Source organism: Saccostrea cucullata, unplaced genomic scaffold (genome assembly GCF_032062105.1).
Source record: "Saccostrea cucullata isolate Sc308-1 unplaced genomic scaffold, CSIRO_AGI_Scuc_v1 ctg852, whole genome shotgun sequence".
NCBI classification, from domain to species: Eukaryota; Metazoa; Mollusca; class Bivalvia; order Ostreida; family Ostreidae; genus Saccostrea; species Saccostrea cuccullata.
This window is the reverse complement of record NW_026930368.1, coordinates 39,800-56,843: the sequence shown is the minus strand read 5'-3', so window position 1 is coordinate 56,843 and position 17,044 is coordinate 39,800. Positions and strand designations below refer to the sequence as shown.

Below are 17,044 nucleotides of genomic sequence, written 5' to 3'. Positions count from 1 at the left end.
CGAGAAAATTGCAGCCGTAATTAAAATTCTTCTTTTTGTTGCCTCCTTTGATTAAGGCCCTGACTTTTGTATTGCTTAAGATTGACCAGATATTAGAAAAAATAGACATCGAAATTAATTGTACAGACATTGGAAATAATGGTAGACTCCCATAAGATCTTGTTTCATACATGTTATTGCCAGTGGTTGGGTTCTGTCTAAGATTTTGAAGGTAATCACAATTTTTGTTGAGTTTTCCCTTTTTTGGTTTTTATTAGTTTTCTTTTTATCCTTCACCAATCAATTGGTTTTTTTTTATGATTGACAAACAGTTTGAAACATTTAAGGGTAACAACTCTTCATCAGTTTACAACAGATGGTATGGCAAATGAGTTGCCTTTCCTGAATTGGAATTTAAATTCAATTGCTTACATTGGAAAACCTATTAATTAGTGAAATTATAACCATATGTTTCAATATGCTTGATACATTGACAAATGCACATATTTTGAAAATACTTTTTTCTCTAAAGAATGTGAGTATAATTTTTTCCAACACTTCCAAAAAGTTGCAATTTAATTATATTCATTTAATTGCAAAATATAACCAGTTTAATCAACATTTAATGTTGATGATTCTTGATTATCATTATATTACCGAAAAGATCACTGCATAAAAAGATTAAAAGAAAAGCATTTTAATTCTAAATTTTAAAAAAATCCTAAGAGATCTTTTACAGGTAACTTAAATTACTGGTATACCTGCACACTATTCCATTTGTTCTAGATAAAAAGGGTGTAAATTAGATTAATAATTAAATATCTAATCTCCATTGAATGATTATTCCAGCAATATAAAGATACTGATCTTTTTGCACAAAAAATAGATAATATCTTGGCTAAAAGAATATATAGTATAGTTATAAACATGTGATATAAGTCCCTACCTTGCTTTGGTTTAGTAGTAGAAATCTGTGTGTAAGTACCCAGTGAGTTTGGGTTTTTTGGAGATCAGTTTTGTAATTGAATTAGAAAATCACCAGATGGACTGTTTACAAATCCAGGTGTGGACTCATAAAAGCCGTCAATTGGATTATCCAAAACACGTTACAACCTAGCTGCTATTGTTACAGTAGATTAAATACTAAATAAATAGTCATTGTAAGCATATGTTTGAAAGAAACATTTAAATTTTTTTCTTTGAATTAGTACTGCCTGACCAATAGCTAAGGTAAGAATTGACCGCACATCTTTTGAATTCTTTTAATGAATTTTTTTGTATCCCTAAGTCAAGGATTTTAAACTATCACCAAAGAGTAAAGAATTATTTCTTCAAAGAGCCATTTTTAGTGTACAGACCGGCTTATTCATTTTTATCTAGAAAATCAGAAATTTGTTACAAAAATGTTTTCATATAATTTAATCTGCAACAAAAATGTTCTTTAAATTAATGTATATGACCAGTATCGTTTTATGCTTTAAATAAATAACTAGATAAATATATTTACTTGCAATTGAGGGTCCTTATTGGGATTCTCTAGGATCATCAGAAGTAGTCGTTAAATATTCCAATAAAGCTTAATGTTTACCATGGCCACCCCATATTGTAAAGTGAAATTAATAATGTATATAAATGTAAGTCCCTTTATATAAATATTGTCCACAGGGTATGGAACAGACCTGATTGAGGCCCGATATTCAATCTTTTATTACCATATTTCCTCAGTGATCTAAGTATGATATTCGTCTTGGTAGGAGATGAGGCAGATTGATGTATCATGTTAATTCAGTGTTTATTTGTCCACTTCAGGCTAAAAATGCTCATGAAATGGAAGGTTTAATACAAATGAGGCTGTGACTGACCGATTTTAATCCCATATAAATACACATACCATTGACTTCTGGGGAAGTCAAGTTGGCCTCCTTCACTGAAGTTGTACTTTTTATGCTTGAATGGAATTAAAATGTTAAAGCAATATGAGCTGCATTTTTGAAATTTTAAAATGTGTTATTGTGATAAATTTGTATGTAAATTAAACCTTTATGATCAAATAGACTTAAATAAAGCAGAAGAAAGACTTATACATACAATTATTTAAGAAATCATTATTAGGATGACAATTAATGAAATCAAAGCTTATAAATAGTTCTTCCATTGCAAATATGAACAACAGAATCTTATTTTTTTCTCTCATTGAAATAGTTATTTTTTGCAACTTTGCAACAAAAAATTCCAACATCAAAGTTGCAGCTTATATTGCTATTGTTACAGTAGATTAAAAACTAAATGGGCAGAATGAGGATATGTGACTGCCCAAAATGAACTCCATAATAGGGTGGGTTTTTGGGGAAGTCCAGTTATAGACACTCCTTCATTAAGGGTGTAGTCATGCTTCAAATAAAAGAACTGGTCCTGATCAATCTTCCAGCTGATTTAAACAGACATATTGAAGATCTTTATTTACCATTTCCTTAGGTGTTTCTACTCCAGAAATTCTTTTGAACTCTGAGTGTTGAGAATTCTTTAAATTTTTAATTTCAAACATTACGTTCAAAGGACTTGTTTATTGATTGGACAAAATCAAGTACAACTTTAAATTAAGCATCCCTGGACGCCATGACTAAAAAAAATTCCACATTAATTAAAAAACAGAAGAAAAGTTCCCTGTGTCAAACTTTGGACCATTTTCTTCAACCATAAATATGGCATTGCATGGTTTTTAGTCTCTATCCATTTCAAAGAATCCATTGGACCAAATTAGACATTAAGCGGGTTTCAGGATTTTCCTTATTAAATACTCTGAATGCTTTGGGAATATCTATCATTCGGGCCATCCATTCTTAATGATGACTGTGTCATTTGAATTTCAATTCACCACCCAACCCTGAAAGATAATGTATTCATCTTATCAGATTCAAGTGTTTAAAAGTAACAGTCATCTCCAAATTTATTTACTGGTATATGTTTTACATGTACATCCTTTGCCTGAAGGATACATGCACATGCATCTTCTAAAATTAACTGTGCAAGCAGGTATTTCAATGTTATTGGGTGGCTTTGGAGCAGTTTAGGTCCCTATAAAAGCGATCCATTCAGAAAAATTTGTGAATTTTAACGTGACTTGGTGTATGTGACTCCCCACATACTGTGTCTGGATATAGTACGGATGCGTAGAGGGTTCTTTCCTGTTTGTAAAAAGATGAAGGCATTAATAGAATTTTTTCCTTATTTATCAGCTTAACGGTGTCAAGTTGATATTGTCACAGACGTGATTTTTATTTCGTATTGGAGGATCATATTTTTTATCTGATCATCATGTAAATTCTGCTAATTCTAATTATAGTAAGTGTTAATTTTACTCACTATTTAAGCTAGATAATTCAGCTTAAAAACATCAGATGCTGAGGTAGGTCTGACTTTTTAACTTGAAATGCGGATTATATTATATTAATACATACTAAGTATATAATTCCATCCTTTTTTTTTAAATAGAGATTTCTGAGAATTTTTTAAACTGTTCTCTGGACCTTATCCAGCAGTATATATACATGTATCTTCTTTCCATGAGTATATATACAGGACAGCAGATAGAGTAATATGATGCTACTTAATTCTTCAGTGTAAATTTGACTGATTAATTCAGAGACATTTGATGCATGAAGGGAATTAATTCCAAGAAAACATTGACGTTAAAGATTCTTCAACAAAGGACTACTAATTAAGTTAGTCTTCTTAATAATTGATTGTCCTTGTTAAGTAGGCCTGTTTACTTCATGCATAGTGTGTTTGTTGCTACAGTGAATATATAGTAACGTCACATTAATATAGGACGTACGTTGGCTGGAAATTCCAGCATTTATCCCCAGGGAATATTTAGAATTTTGTGGGAGTATCTGATATAACGTTTATGGGGGGAAAATGTTAATGTCATTGAATGTGTGACTACGTATTTCTTGTAGATCAAGCAAACCAATTAAAGATTTTATATTAGACTGGGAATTCTAGTGTAGACGTTACTCTTTTGAAGGCATTGGAACAATTTTATATTCAGAACTCTACAAAGACACTCCACTTTTAAAGGCCTTGGAACAATTTTCAGACAGGTAAGATAAATATAAATGCTTTCATAATTTAAAAAGATTTTCAAATATCTTTTTCCAATATCACTAGATTGTTTATATGCATTGGTTATAAATAGGTGTTTTTTTAGTTTAAATTTTTATAGTATAGCTAGCTATAATTTCTGAAAGGTTATTGAAAAAAAGCAAAGGAAATCTCCATAACATTTCATAAAATGTACTTTATGACCACCTTCAAGAAAAAAAGAGATCGAACTTAATGCGAAAAAAATCTATTCTATCCATTGTTTAAGCCTACTCTGGCAGAAACAAAACTACAGTATATCATGAATGAAATGACACCTTGTTTAAATACAGACGAAAATATTTATCACTAATGAGATAAAATCTCAAGCAAGTGAAGTTTGTTTAAGGAGTTGGTAATTTGTTGTTATGCAAACAAGTCCTACATTGTTGGTCAAACTGTATAACAATAAATGATGAAATGGACAGTTTTAAAATTGAGTGACACAGTTCAGTTCAATGGTTTTATGACTTTGTAGATAAAAAGATCGACCTTCAAAGCAAATATGTCCTCAGACTTCAAGATGAACAACAATACGTAAGTATACTACATCTATCAAATTTCTTCCTAGAAAGAACTCTTACATTTTAACTATGTGACATTTTTAACTACTGGATGTGCATGTTGATAATTGTATAAAACTTCCTGGAAATTAAAAGGGAGCATTTGGGAAATTTTATATGTAGGACATGTATTATCGATAAGGAAGCTGGGGTAAATGTAATGTATGCCACCTCAGCAATAAGCCACATCATCTATCTTTCTTCAGAAACCATTCTTTGGAACTCATTGCCTCAAGAATTAACTCACTCTATTAAAAGGTGTCCTAATATTTATTTTGTATAAATTTTCTGTAGTTTGTAAACAAAAGTGATCTATATCTATTAATCATGATAATTATGCCTTCTTATTACCAATCTTAACATGAATTATGTATTTTACAAATCTCAGTAAACATTTATTGTTTATATATAAATACGTTTTTAATTGTTATTTGATGAAATATTAATGAATGTCAAGAAATTTGGGGAAAATTAAGTTATATACCGGTAAATATTGTTTTATCCTGGATCCAAATTTGATCATAGGACCTTTTTTTGACATTTGTTAGATTTATACAGAATACAGTTTTAAAAACAATGTCAGACATCAGCAATAAAAGGAAAGCATCAATTTGCTTTCCTGATTTGTGCACTGCATTTTAATTTTTCTATCACTGATGATATGTCTTTTTATTCTCTGCAGATTTGACCCATTCCAGATATTTGAGGTGAGCACTGCTTCAAGTTTTACTATTTACCTCCATTGTTCTATCTAATAATAATTTTATTGTTCTTTCAAATATCTCTAAGAAATCACGTACATGTATGTATCATTTACAAGCTAGGTTTAACCTGAATTCTTTCAGCAGTCAGTTTGGTCACATGATGAAATGCCATTATAAGATGTGTCCACATTTAAACACTATACCTTATTGCTTCTTAGTATTTTTGAGACTTACTTGTAACAAATATTTGTTTCAATTTTTTTTAAGATCAAGTTTATTTTCTTTTAAAAATTAGTGGCACGAATTAAAATTTGTCAAAATGTAACATGCATTTTAGAAATCACTTTGAAATTGTATCAAATCCTGTATGATCTCACAATGAATTTGTGGTCATGTGACTAACTGCATTTATCCAGTGATGAATACATTGTGCAATTAAATTAATACATGTACCGGGTATAAGCAGCTCGATCTCTAGCTCAATAAAACCTTCTCTGAAAACATACCTTGAATAGAAACTCAGAAAACATTTTCCCTTTATTTTTTAAGAGAACTCTCTTTTCATCTCAGAAATAGTCTGCAGCTTGTACATATAGTACAGAAATTTATTTTTGGAGCAAAGACCCATTCTAACCATTTTTCATGTCATTATAAGTTTATAAGACTAGACATTTCATTCACTTTTTTTTAGTTAGACATGCAATATCTAGTACTATTTAAGTACCCTGGGATTTTTTTCTAGGACATATATGTTTTATTTTTTAGGTGACTCACGATCCATGTGCCGTACTTTATGTCTGTGTAAAATGTGGAAACAATATCACAAAGGGGTACATTGGGGATATGTGTAAGTCAATCCAAGTAATCATTGCAAAATAATATATCACATTCTTGAATGAAAAGGCTAAAATTAACGACCTTCAATGAATGGACTGACACATTGGAGGATTGGCTTTATTTAAATGTATCTCCCAACCTCTACATATCATTCATATACTTATTTCCGGAATTTTACAAAGTGGTCTGATTATATTTTCTTAAGAATTGACATCAGCACAATCTATTATCCTGATTTATGTATTTTAAATGGTAGAATTTATTACTTTATTTATTCACTTGCTACATGTTTTAAAACATGACCCATTTATATATGTAGTTCAAGCATACAGTTTGAAAAGAAATTGTCACTCCTGTCAGCTCAAAAAGTGTGATGAAATTTAAAGTATTTACATAACAGCATACATTTTAAAATTTAGGCTACATCTACTGTTGTCTTGTTGACCATATAAAAACGAAATTTAAACATTCATAAATTCAAAATTAACAAACACTTAAGGATTTTTATTTCTCAGTTTGAACCAATTTAATAGTTAAAATTGACAGTTTTATTTTTTACTTTTTCTCTGGTGAAATTTTTCCTAGTGGGCTTTGACAACTGACTAAGAATTAATGTTCAAATTGTTTATCACTTGACTGATTTTAACCCATGCTGTGCACAATTTTAATGCATATATACATGTATGTAGATAGAAATTTTAAACACTCTTTTTGAGACACCCTTTGCTCCAGATTAATTTGCATCCTATACTTGAATAAAGGGCACCATATACAAGTGTTTTACAATGGGAAAGTGGTCTTGGAATTATTGTTTTAGATTTATGAGAATCAAATTTTTAATACTGATGCTTTAAAAAAAAACAAATCAAACCAATTGAGATCTCTGGAGTAATGTTAAAATTATGTTTTAGATATAAAAAGGGCTTATTTTGGAGCCAAATGATTACAGCTTTCTCATCTGATTCAAACTCCTTTCTGTTAATTTCAGTGGATACCCCTGATCCTTATGTGGTGCTCATGGTGCAAGGTGCCCCAAACTGTTACCAAAGAACATGTACACTAGACAACAATATCAGCCCGGAGTGGAATGAAACATTTAAGTTTTATTTAAACCCTAAAATACCCACAGAAGTTGGTAAGTAATCAAGTATATGTATATGTGTGGTACTTGTACATTTGCTAAGTATTTGACCCCAATAATGTAGTGAATAGTGAAGTTTAGGATGGCCTTGAGTCCTGTGGATTGTCATTTAAAGTCTCGAGTGAGCTTGTCATCTAAGTATGTTGTCTACACTCATCTTTCTCTTTGATGTCTCTTGTTCTCTTCTTCATTTTAACCAGTTTCACTTTCAGAAAAGTATATATCCTTTGGTATTAGTTCAATATACCATGGTCTATCCCTTAATTGCTGATGATAATGAATTAATTGTGAAGAGTATAAAGGGATGAGTGATCTTAGAGGGTTTTCCCAAAGTGTTAAACTTACGAACATCCTACTGTCCTCAAATTAATGGTACTGTTCAGATAATGACCCCTGGCTTATTAAGAGGGGGTTAATAAAGGGATTATACTATGTTTCAGAGGCAATATAAATTTAGGCACAAAATCTTCAAGGTATTTTAGCCAACTGAAACAATATACAAGGTTTCACAAGTTTTTTTTTCTAGATAAAAAAAGATGAAAATATTCTTCTTCAATGTTAAAAAAATCAATTACCGATAACCACTCATATTCTGGATCTCATTTATAATCCTTACATCTCAGTAAATTACTTCAGCAGTTGATGTGTGTGACAGACTTCAATCAGTCCCAAGAGATTTGTGAAAAAAGGCAACTTATATGCGTCTTAACAAAGATCAGTTTTATTCTTGAAGATCAATGGTATGCTATGGATAGTTCAGCTAACTTAGTTGTTTAAGAACAGGTTTTCAATTCTTTTGAAAAATTTTTCAAATATATAAATATTTTATGAATTGGGTAAGATTTAGTTTTAAAAAGAAGATGAGGAACACAATGTGAAGTTGTTTTTCCTTGCGTTATATTAGCTTCCTGGTTGGTAAAAGCAATATTGACTCGAGAGGTGATTACCCTCGCCTAAATCTCCTATATATGGGATTGTTGTCGCGAGATAATGAAGAAATGTGGTCAGATATTAAGAATGAAATGGCTTCGTAAAGATGCTGATATCGCTATAAGTGATAATTGTAAATGACTTTTCTTTATTAAAGAATTGCACAGTGAATTCAAAATTAAGTAGTTAACATTTGAAACAGGAAAGAAAATCTAGCTGAAGACATTAGATACTCTCACCACTTGGTGTCATAATATTTTTTGATGCATAAAATGCTATTACGAACAGTGAATAAGTAGGACGGTTCCGCATGTTTTCTGTTTGTCGAAGTTAGAATTCTTTGATGGTACTTAATCCAGCCCATTGAAACAGAGGTGAGAGGGGGAAAGTTTTGCTTTTTCAATTCACTTTTAGATGTTAAGATCATATCACAAGGCCATTCTGAATTTCATAGATAGATCATGTCTGAGCCATGTTTATGAAAATTATAAATTGTCAATCAAATTTCTACCTGGAGTGAATTTTGCATATAATAAACAAAGGACTCTCCAATTTTACATGTCATCCTTATATCATCCTCAACATATTAAGTCAGGTGATTTTCCATAAGGTTTTATTTTCATCTTATCTGAAGCAGTTCTTTAGTGCTCTCATTCAAGTATTCTCCATTTTCTTGTTCCTTTTAGAGGTAACATTGATGGACGCTAACTATACCTATGATGAAATGCTAGGACAGCCACAAAAGATCAAACTAGATGTTCTACCGTATTCTACAGAAACACACACTCTTAAATTTAATGAGGTGAGGTCACTAATAGGCATGTAAATGGATATACATATGTACCTGTAAATTCAGTGCTGTAAAATGATTGAAGTGATTCAGCAATATTTACTAGCCAGAATACATTTTTTTCAGAGCTCAGAAGTTATAATTGAAATGTGGACACACCATGGGTAGGTGTTTATATATCTTTTTTCATTGCAAAATACTGTAAACCAACTTTTATTTGGGTGTGAGAAATTTTCGCGAGGTTTGCGAGAGCCTCGACATCGCGAATATTTTTTGCCATGAAATGGTCCTTACAGTCTGTGTATCTATAAACAACGTATCCAAAAAGGCTTGATCGTGAAAATAATAATTGCGAAATAGTTTTACCCTGGGTTAATCACAAAGTAAAGTCATTGCGAAGAATAAAAGTTGGTTTACATTAAATCAAATCTTTGGCACTAGTAAAAATAGACTTCATTGATACATGTAATTTCTTTTTAAATTGCACAATGTTTTATTTCTTAAACCTAATTTAAAAATAAACTTGATATTTTCTTTCTAGATCACATGATGTTTTATTTCTTAATCCTCATTTAAATATTTATCTATTGGCAAACAAAGTCTGAGGGGAATACTAATATTATTACGTCTGTAATTCCCATCTCGCTACAATTTTGTCGTGTTGAAACATTGCACAATAATACTGTGCATATGAGTCATTTAAGATCAGTTAGTTATACCCCCCGCAAACGAAGTTTGGGGGGGTGTATAGGAATCACCTTGTCCGTCTGTCTGTCCGTCCGTCTAGCTGTCTGTCCGTCTGTCTATGCAATCATGCCCGGTCCATATCTTTCTTACAGAGGAACATTAGAATCTACTACTCCACACAAAGATTGCCCATGACCTAAGGGTGTGTCATGACCTTGGCCCAAGGTCATTTGGGAAGTTCAAGGTCACTGGAAGAAAAATTTCATAATTCGTGTCCGGTCCATATCTTTCTTATGGATAAACTTGGTAGGTTCTCATTTCACACAAAGATTGCCCGTAACCTAAGGGTGTGTCATGACCTTGACCCAAGGTCATTTGGGGAAGTTCAAGGTCACTGGAAGAAAAATTTCATAATTCGTGTCCGGTCCATATCTTTCTAATGGATAAACTTGGTAGGTTCTCATTTCACACAAAGATTGCCCGTGACCAGAGGGTATGTCATGACCTTGACCCAAGGTCATTTGGGGAAGTTCAAGGTCACTGGAAGAAAAATTTCATAATTCGTGTCTGGTCCATATCTTTCTAATGGATAAACTTGGTAGGTTCTCATTTCACACAAAGATTGCCCATGACCCGAGGGTTTGTCATGACCTTGACCCAAGGTCATTTGGTGAAGTTCAAGGTCACTGGAAGAAAAATTTCATAACTCGTGTTTGATACATATCTTTATTATGGAAAAATTTACTTCTGAAAAACCAGACGGGGGGTATTTTGTCCCGTTTGGACAGTTCTAGTTTAATATCTAGGTTATAATAGACTACCCTATTGTTATTTTGTACAGATGCAGCAAAAATCCCTTCACTTGATCAGATATGAAATTTAAAAAAATGCATGATTAACCTTCCTCCACACCCACACCCCTATTTTTTGAATTCTTTGCTCCATGCATGAATCTGAGGCTTTTTTCTGTATAATTAACAAAAATTTATTCATTGTGTTTACATATATACATGAAAGAAATTTGTAGAGAGAACATGGAATGATATGGAGTTATATTCAAACTAAAACAAAAAAAATGTTTGAATATTTTTTTTTTGGAGACACGTGCAATATAAAAATTGTTTTGGAAAATCACGAAAAAAATATGGGGGTTGGGGTGGGGATAATAGTTTGGGATACTTCATAACCAACTTTTAAATTTGCAATGTTTAAGTCAAGTGAATACAAGTAATAGAAATTCTGTTGGGCAAAATATTATTTACTTTTCCTTGGGAATGCTTTTTGAAAATTCTCCATATTGAACCATTAGAACCAACAGCAGTCATACCTTGTTCTATTCAAACTTGGAAGGGAAACTTTTGATAAAAATTAAACTTTGTCATTCTTCTTAAGCAAATATAACATATTAATAGGCTATACAAATAAAAGGCTTCTTTGTATTGCTGCAAACTAATTAATCTTTCCATGACCCTCACAGTTTTTTTCTTCCCTCAGATAGAGATTTAAATTTTTATCTGCCAGTGATCTTGTCAGCTTGACAGTACAATGTGTCTAAATCAGATTGAATTCGATGATCTATTGATTTATCTGCAAATGTCTTGTCAAACTTGCAAGAGATTTGTATCAAGTTTTTTAATCAGTAATTCTCATAATGATATAAAGGAATAGTTTTAATACTGTACCTTTTTGAAAATTAATTTTTTGGACAAGGATCATTTATTAGTATTTTATTGTCATCTTTATTAATCCTGTAATTTGAATACTAAGAATGTACAATAAAAATAATTTGCACGTGCACTTTTATTTTCGATTAGATGTGAGCCCCAGCTTAGATTTAGTTTAACACTGTGCAGTGAAGAAAGGGCATTTGTAGAAAGGAGGAGAAAGAAAGTTTTTGAAGCAATGAAGAAAATCTTGGGTGATGATGCACCAACAACAGAAAAAGATGTAAGAGGCAGACACAATCATATTTAACTTTAGAAAAAATGAAAATTGGCCCTTAAAATAATGTTCAAATTTTATTTGATTCATAGTTAAAGGTTCATTATGAAATGACTCATCACCTTTGTATTAACTACTTATGAAAAAGTTATGAATGCTGGAATAAAAACAAAGTACTTTTTTGTCTCGTCAACCTTTACAGAAAAAAATAAGCATATAGAAATAATCTTCTGGACATATAAACAGAGCATGTAGGATATACTTGTACTTTTACAGAATATATATGACCTTCGCCCCTGATTCTTTGTAGGTTCCTAACATAGGTGTGATAGGGTCTGGTGGGGGGTTCCGGGCCATGACGGCCTACAGTGGGGTGTTTACGGCCCTGGTGGACAGCCACATACTGGACATGTGTACCTACGCAGGGGGACTATCGGGATCAGCATGGTAATCATATTTAAAAAATAGCTCAACACTGTAATTCAGACTATATTTGATAAATTTTCAATTTATAAGCCGCTATAAACAATTGATTTTTTTTAGTTTGGATAATAGTACAGTAAAACTTGTCTAATCCATATGTTGTGTATTCTGAAATTTTGCTTAATCAGATGTTCACTATAAATCACTTTCAGCAAACTCAATTGCTAAAGTTATTGTCTAATCTGGAATATTGTGTAATCCAGCCAATTTCTATAGATCCAATGGTGTCTAGATTACAAATATTTATAGTTCTTTGTACCCAATTGATAAATAGTTTGTATAAACTAAGTACTTACTGTAAACTGTTTATTCCAGGTATCTGTCCCAGTTATACTCTCACCCAGACTGGCCCAAGAAGACCCCGGGGGAGCTCCAGGAGGAGTTAGGGAGGAACATAGAACACAGCCCTTTCTGGCTGCTAAAACCCCAGAGTCTGTATACCTACGTCTCCAGAATCGTACAGAAACGACGACAGGGTCAACCAGTCAGTTTTACCGACTTCTTCGGATGCTTAGTGGGCGACACAATACTCAAAAACGTAAGGTTTTACACATTTGTTAAATGTAATGGTTGCTTTTATCTTAATGTGTTAGAAAACTGATACCTGACCCTTATAGTCCTAATTTAAACTCTTCCTGGATTCTGGATCACCTTTCATGATGGAGCACTTTAAAGTAATTAGAAGCTACGTTCATTTTTTGGTTATTTGGAATCACCAGTCAAGGATTCAGTGTATTCCTCAGTTGATTATACACTGACAATCATGAAGTATTTTAAAAGTTGTTATCATAATGATTGATTAAGGCAATTTGATACCTATACACATCTGTTGCATCTAAAGAACAAAAAATTGTCATAATTTGCTTATAATTTCATGCATTTACAAATACTTCATATGCAGAATTTTTTATCAAGCAGTCTAACTGTTGCTTCCTCATCTTTAAAAAAAACAGTTTTATACATTTTACTTTACTTATGATAATTATTGTCTGTCACACGAGAACACTGGATTAGTGTATTTAGTAAAAGATATACCGGTATATACCTTATGGTTTGCTGAAAATTTTTTGTAATGCATGTATTTTTAAACTCTTTGGTTACAGTGTCTGCTTTCAAATTTAAGGTTAAAGTCCCTAACTTCAAAACTTTAATCAGGCAGTTTCAGATATAGGAGTTGAATCATTAATTTTGTAGTGGTGAATTAGATTGTTATACAGATAGAGTGAAGTGTCAGAAGGGGATCTTTATTTCTGTTAACACCTATTAGATATATTAATCGTGGAACAAGAATGTTATACCCCCCTTATTTAAAGGATGAATAGAGGGAGTGTGTGTATATAAAGTTAGCCATATTTTCCCATCAGGCCATCTTTAAAATAATGTTTGTTTGGCCTCTCCCAACTCAGGATAAAATAATTTGGTTTTAATTAGGTACATGTAGGTAGAAATATTTTTTTCTTAGAAAATTTCAATATACATTTTGACAGGATGAGACTTTAATAAAAAATGTTTCCTGGAGCTTATAGTAAGTTTTGAGTCTGGCCATTATAGGCAGTCGGTCAGGAGAGGGCAAACGAACAATTTTTTTAAAGATGGCCTCAGTCTTTCCTTCTTTCTGCCCCTCTTTGAATCGATCATTGTGACAGAATGAGAAGATTCTGGGTCAATATTTGCACTTAACCCGAGATACACTGTAACTTTTATACTCATGTGCAAGAAATGTCCGCAAGTTTTGCAACCCCCCAGTGACTCACAAATATTTATGACCACAGAACAATTATTTTATTGTGTACATGTATGTTTGTAGAATGTCTCCTCAAAAAAAAATTGTAAATCAAAATGCAAATACATGTAAATGTTAATGCAATAAAAAGTTGGCTTACATTGTAAGCCTTACAGTTTACCTGTACATGTCTGATGAATAACATGGCTAGAATTGCTCGATCCTAGCTGCAGAATGGTACCCCTCTGCTTGAGAAATTCAGACAAATAGAGCCTTTTTTTGGATTACACACTGTATTCATATCTCATTCTGTATACCATGTAATTGAAAAGGATATATCTGATTGAGTAATAGTTTGTGTAGGGGGCTTCTAAGTTGAAAATTTCCTAATACTATATTGCAATTCTTTAATAATCATTAAAACAAAAGCAGTAATTTTTGTTTTATTATTTGACAGAGACTGGATTCTAAGTTGACAGATCAGCAGGACATCTTAAAGAAAGCAGATGTACCTCTACCATTGTATACCTGCCTTCATGTTAAAAAGAATGTGTCAGCCGAAGTCTTTCATGGTATTCTATTTCTCAGTTATTGTTATATGGCTATCATAATGTAAAATCACTAATTTTCCTGGGGAGTTATTAACATTGTTTTCAAGGTATAAAGAGTCCTACGAATTTATGTACATCACTACATGTAATAAAATTTTCACAAGTATTGCTCCTCATTAATTCTTCATCTAGAAAATCGATTCCCCACAAACCCATATTTTTTCTTCAAATCACAAAAATTTGACCCCAAGGAAATATGTGATTTTTCAGTAATTTCACCCTCTGTGTAAAGAATATACCATTCAGTATCAATAAATGGAACAGCTTAAACTGAAACTATATCAATACCAGTAACAATCTACAATAATTGTACATGATTTTGTCCTGTAGAGTGGATGGAGTTTACTCCCTATGAGATTGGCCTGCCTAAGTATGGAACCTTTATGAAGAGTCAGCTGTTTGGGAGCAAGTTCTTTATGGGGCAGTTAGTCAAACAGTACGAGGAGCCTCCACTACATTTCCTCATGGGTAACTAAACTAAGTGCATCTAAGTAAAGAAAATACATAAAAATATTGATAGAATAAAATTTTTATCAATCAACTTTTCAAGAATATGTATCAGTTTAAAAAATTATTAACCTAGCTTATAGCTGTGCAGAGTAAAACTGTTTAGTCCTTTCCCTTTAAATTGGAACACATAAAATTTTCATGAAAAAAGTTACTGGACTACTGGACAAGGTAAATGGAACTCTTGCTAGGTAATAATCAGGTGACTGTTAAGGCCCTTGACCCTCTTGTTTTTTTCTGTGCAGGTGTGTGGGGGAGTGCCTTTTGTATACAGATCTCCAGGTTGTTGAGGGACGACAAAAAAGTAACGTGTGAACAAGACATATCAGAGGACACAGAGCAGGAGAGGAAGGAAATGGGTAGGTGGATCCAAGATTTCTTATTAAGCAAATAATAATGTTTCAAAATGTTGTTTGTATCAAACACAGGAATCAACTGTCTGTCTGTCTTTAAGATACAATGTTTAGGAGAGACAGACTTGCTGACATTCTGTCTTAATGGTTATACCCCCAAACAACTTTGATGTGAGGGATATACCAAAAAAATGTTAAGTGTGTAATATTCAATGTGTTTTTAAGTTTGTTTTTAAAAAGTCAAACTAAAAACTTTTTTCCTCTTTAATTCAGAAAAAGAGTTGCTGCAGGACCTGTCCACACAGTCCGATGAGGACAGTGACTCGAGTGAATCGGACAGCGAGGATCCAGAATCTCAGAAAAACCACAAAACCAAACCAAAGAAAGCCCTGAAAATCAGCAAAAAGAAGACCACCACTACACCCTCCTTCTGGAAGGACATGTTTAAAAACCTGTACCAGAGCAGCCGCCTGCTGAAATCCATCGAGGGCCGAGCAGCCAAGGTCCACAGCTTTATGAGGGGGTTGTCTATGTCCACTTGCTACCCTTTCTCACCGTTTGCAGAGCCCACCAGCAGTCCTTCGTTTGATGAACTTGATGCATCATTTAGTGGTGCAAGTAAGTATTTTTCATTGGTTTTCTGTACTTCTCATTTTTCCCCATTGTGGCTCAAGTGTTTGCTAAGAGAGATAACTCTTAAAGATGAATCTATGTCTACATGTATTTTTTTCATTATTGAATTGGTAAGTTGCAATGTCTTTTTAATTCAATTTTGCCAAGAAACCTATGATAAATTTGTTTTTATTCTCCCTATTGAATAATTTTTAGCTCTACTGGTCAGAGACCAGAAGAGCTTATGCGATAGTAATGCGTCCGTCGTCCGTCCGTCTGTCTGTCCGTCCGTCCGTCCGTCCGTCCGTCCGTCCGTCTGTCTGTCTGTCTGTCTGTCTGTCTGTCTGTAAACAATTCTTCAAAATGCTACTCCTATTAGAGTTTTGGTCCGATTTCAATATAACTTGGCACACAAGTAGACTACACTAAGATACATAATTCTGTGCATCGGTTTTTGATTTCGATGAACTGTGTTGCCATGGTTACTAAAAATAGAAATTTCTGTGAACTTCTTTCAAAATGCTACTCCTCTTACAATTTTGGTCCGATTTCAATATAACTTGGCACACAAGTAGACTACACTAAGGTACATAATTCTGTGCATCGGTTTTTGATTTCGATGTATGGTGTTGCCATGGTTACTAAAAATAGAAATTTCTGTGAACTTCTTTCAAAATGCTACTCCTCTTACAGTTTTGGTCCGATTTCAGTATAACTTGGCACACAAGTAGACTACACTAAGGTACATAATTCTATGCAATGGTTTTTGATTTCGATGAACAGTGTTACCATGGTTACTAAAAATAGAAATTTCTGTGAAATTTTATTTTAAATACTACTCGTCCACCAGTTTTGTTCTGATTTCAATATAATGTGGCACACAAGTAGACTACACTAAGATACATAATTCTGTGCAGCGGTTTTTGATTTTGATGAACAGTGTTGCCATGGTTGCTAAAAATAGAAATTTCTGTGAAATTCTTTCAAATGCTACTCCTCCTTTAGTTTTGGTCCGATTTTAATATAACTTGGCACACAAG

At 32.7% G+C, this 17,044-nt stretch overlaps 2 protein-coding genes across 6 annotated transcripts in view; one reads left to right on the top strand and one right to left on the bottom strand.

Moving 5' to 3' along the window:
* The window catches only part of LOC134283875 (prostaglandin G/H synthase 2-like), a 46,288-nt gene extending 33,659 nt beyond the window's left edge, over positions 1-12,629 (bottom strand). Inside the window, exon 1 of the mRNA XM_062766393.1 lies at positions 12,495-12,629. The gene's annotated coding sequence lies outside the window, so the exon portion shown is untranslated. The remainder of the gene's footprint in view (positions 1-12,494) is intronic.
* Positions 1-17,044, top strand: part of LOC134283872 (cytosolic phospholipase A2-like) — a 49,078-nt gene that overhangs the window by 29,994 nt on the left and 2,040 nt on the right. The window contains exons 1-15 of one of the 5 annotated variants that reach the window (XM_062766389.1): positions 3,005-3,321; positions 4,007-4,082; positions 4,601-4,659; positions 5,368-5,392; positions 6,155-6,236; positions 7,215-7,361; positions 8,984-9,099; positions 9,214-9,251; positions 11,589-11,721; positions 12,026-12,162; positions 12,514-12,736; positions 14,379-14,493; positions 14,863-15,000; positions 15,285-15,398; positions 15,666-16,010. In XM_062766389.1, the coding sequence (XP_062622373.1) occupies positions 4,628-4,659; positions 5,368-5,392; positions 6,155-6,236; positions 7,215-7,361; positions 8,984-9,099; positions 9,214-9,251; positions 11,589-11,721; positions 12,026-12,162; positions 12,514-12,736; positions 14,379-14,493; positions 14,863-15,000; positions 15,285-15,398; positions 15,666-16,010 (1,645 nt within the window). In that variant the 5' untranslated portion in view covers positions 3,005-3,321; positions 4,007-4,082; positions 4,601-4,627. Of the gene's footprint in view, positions 1-3,004; positions 3,322-3,641; positions 3,702-3,938; positions 4,083-4,600; positions 4,660-5,367; positions 5,393-6,154; positions 6,237-7,214; positions 7,362-8,983; positions 9,100-9,213; positions 9,252-11,588; positions 11,722-12,025; positions 12,163-12,513; positions 12,737-14,378; positions 14,494-14,862; positions 15,001-15,284; positions 15,399-15,665; positions 16,011-17,044 lie in introns of those variants that run through there. The other 4 variants (XM_062766387.1, XM_062766390.1, XM_062766388.1 and 1 more) reach the window with 4 other exon arrangements.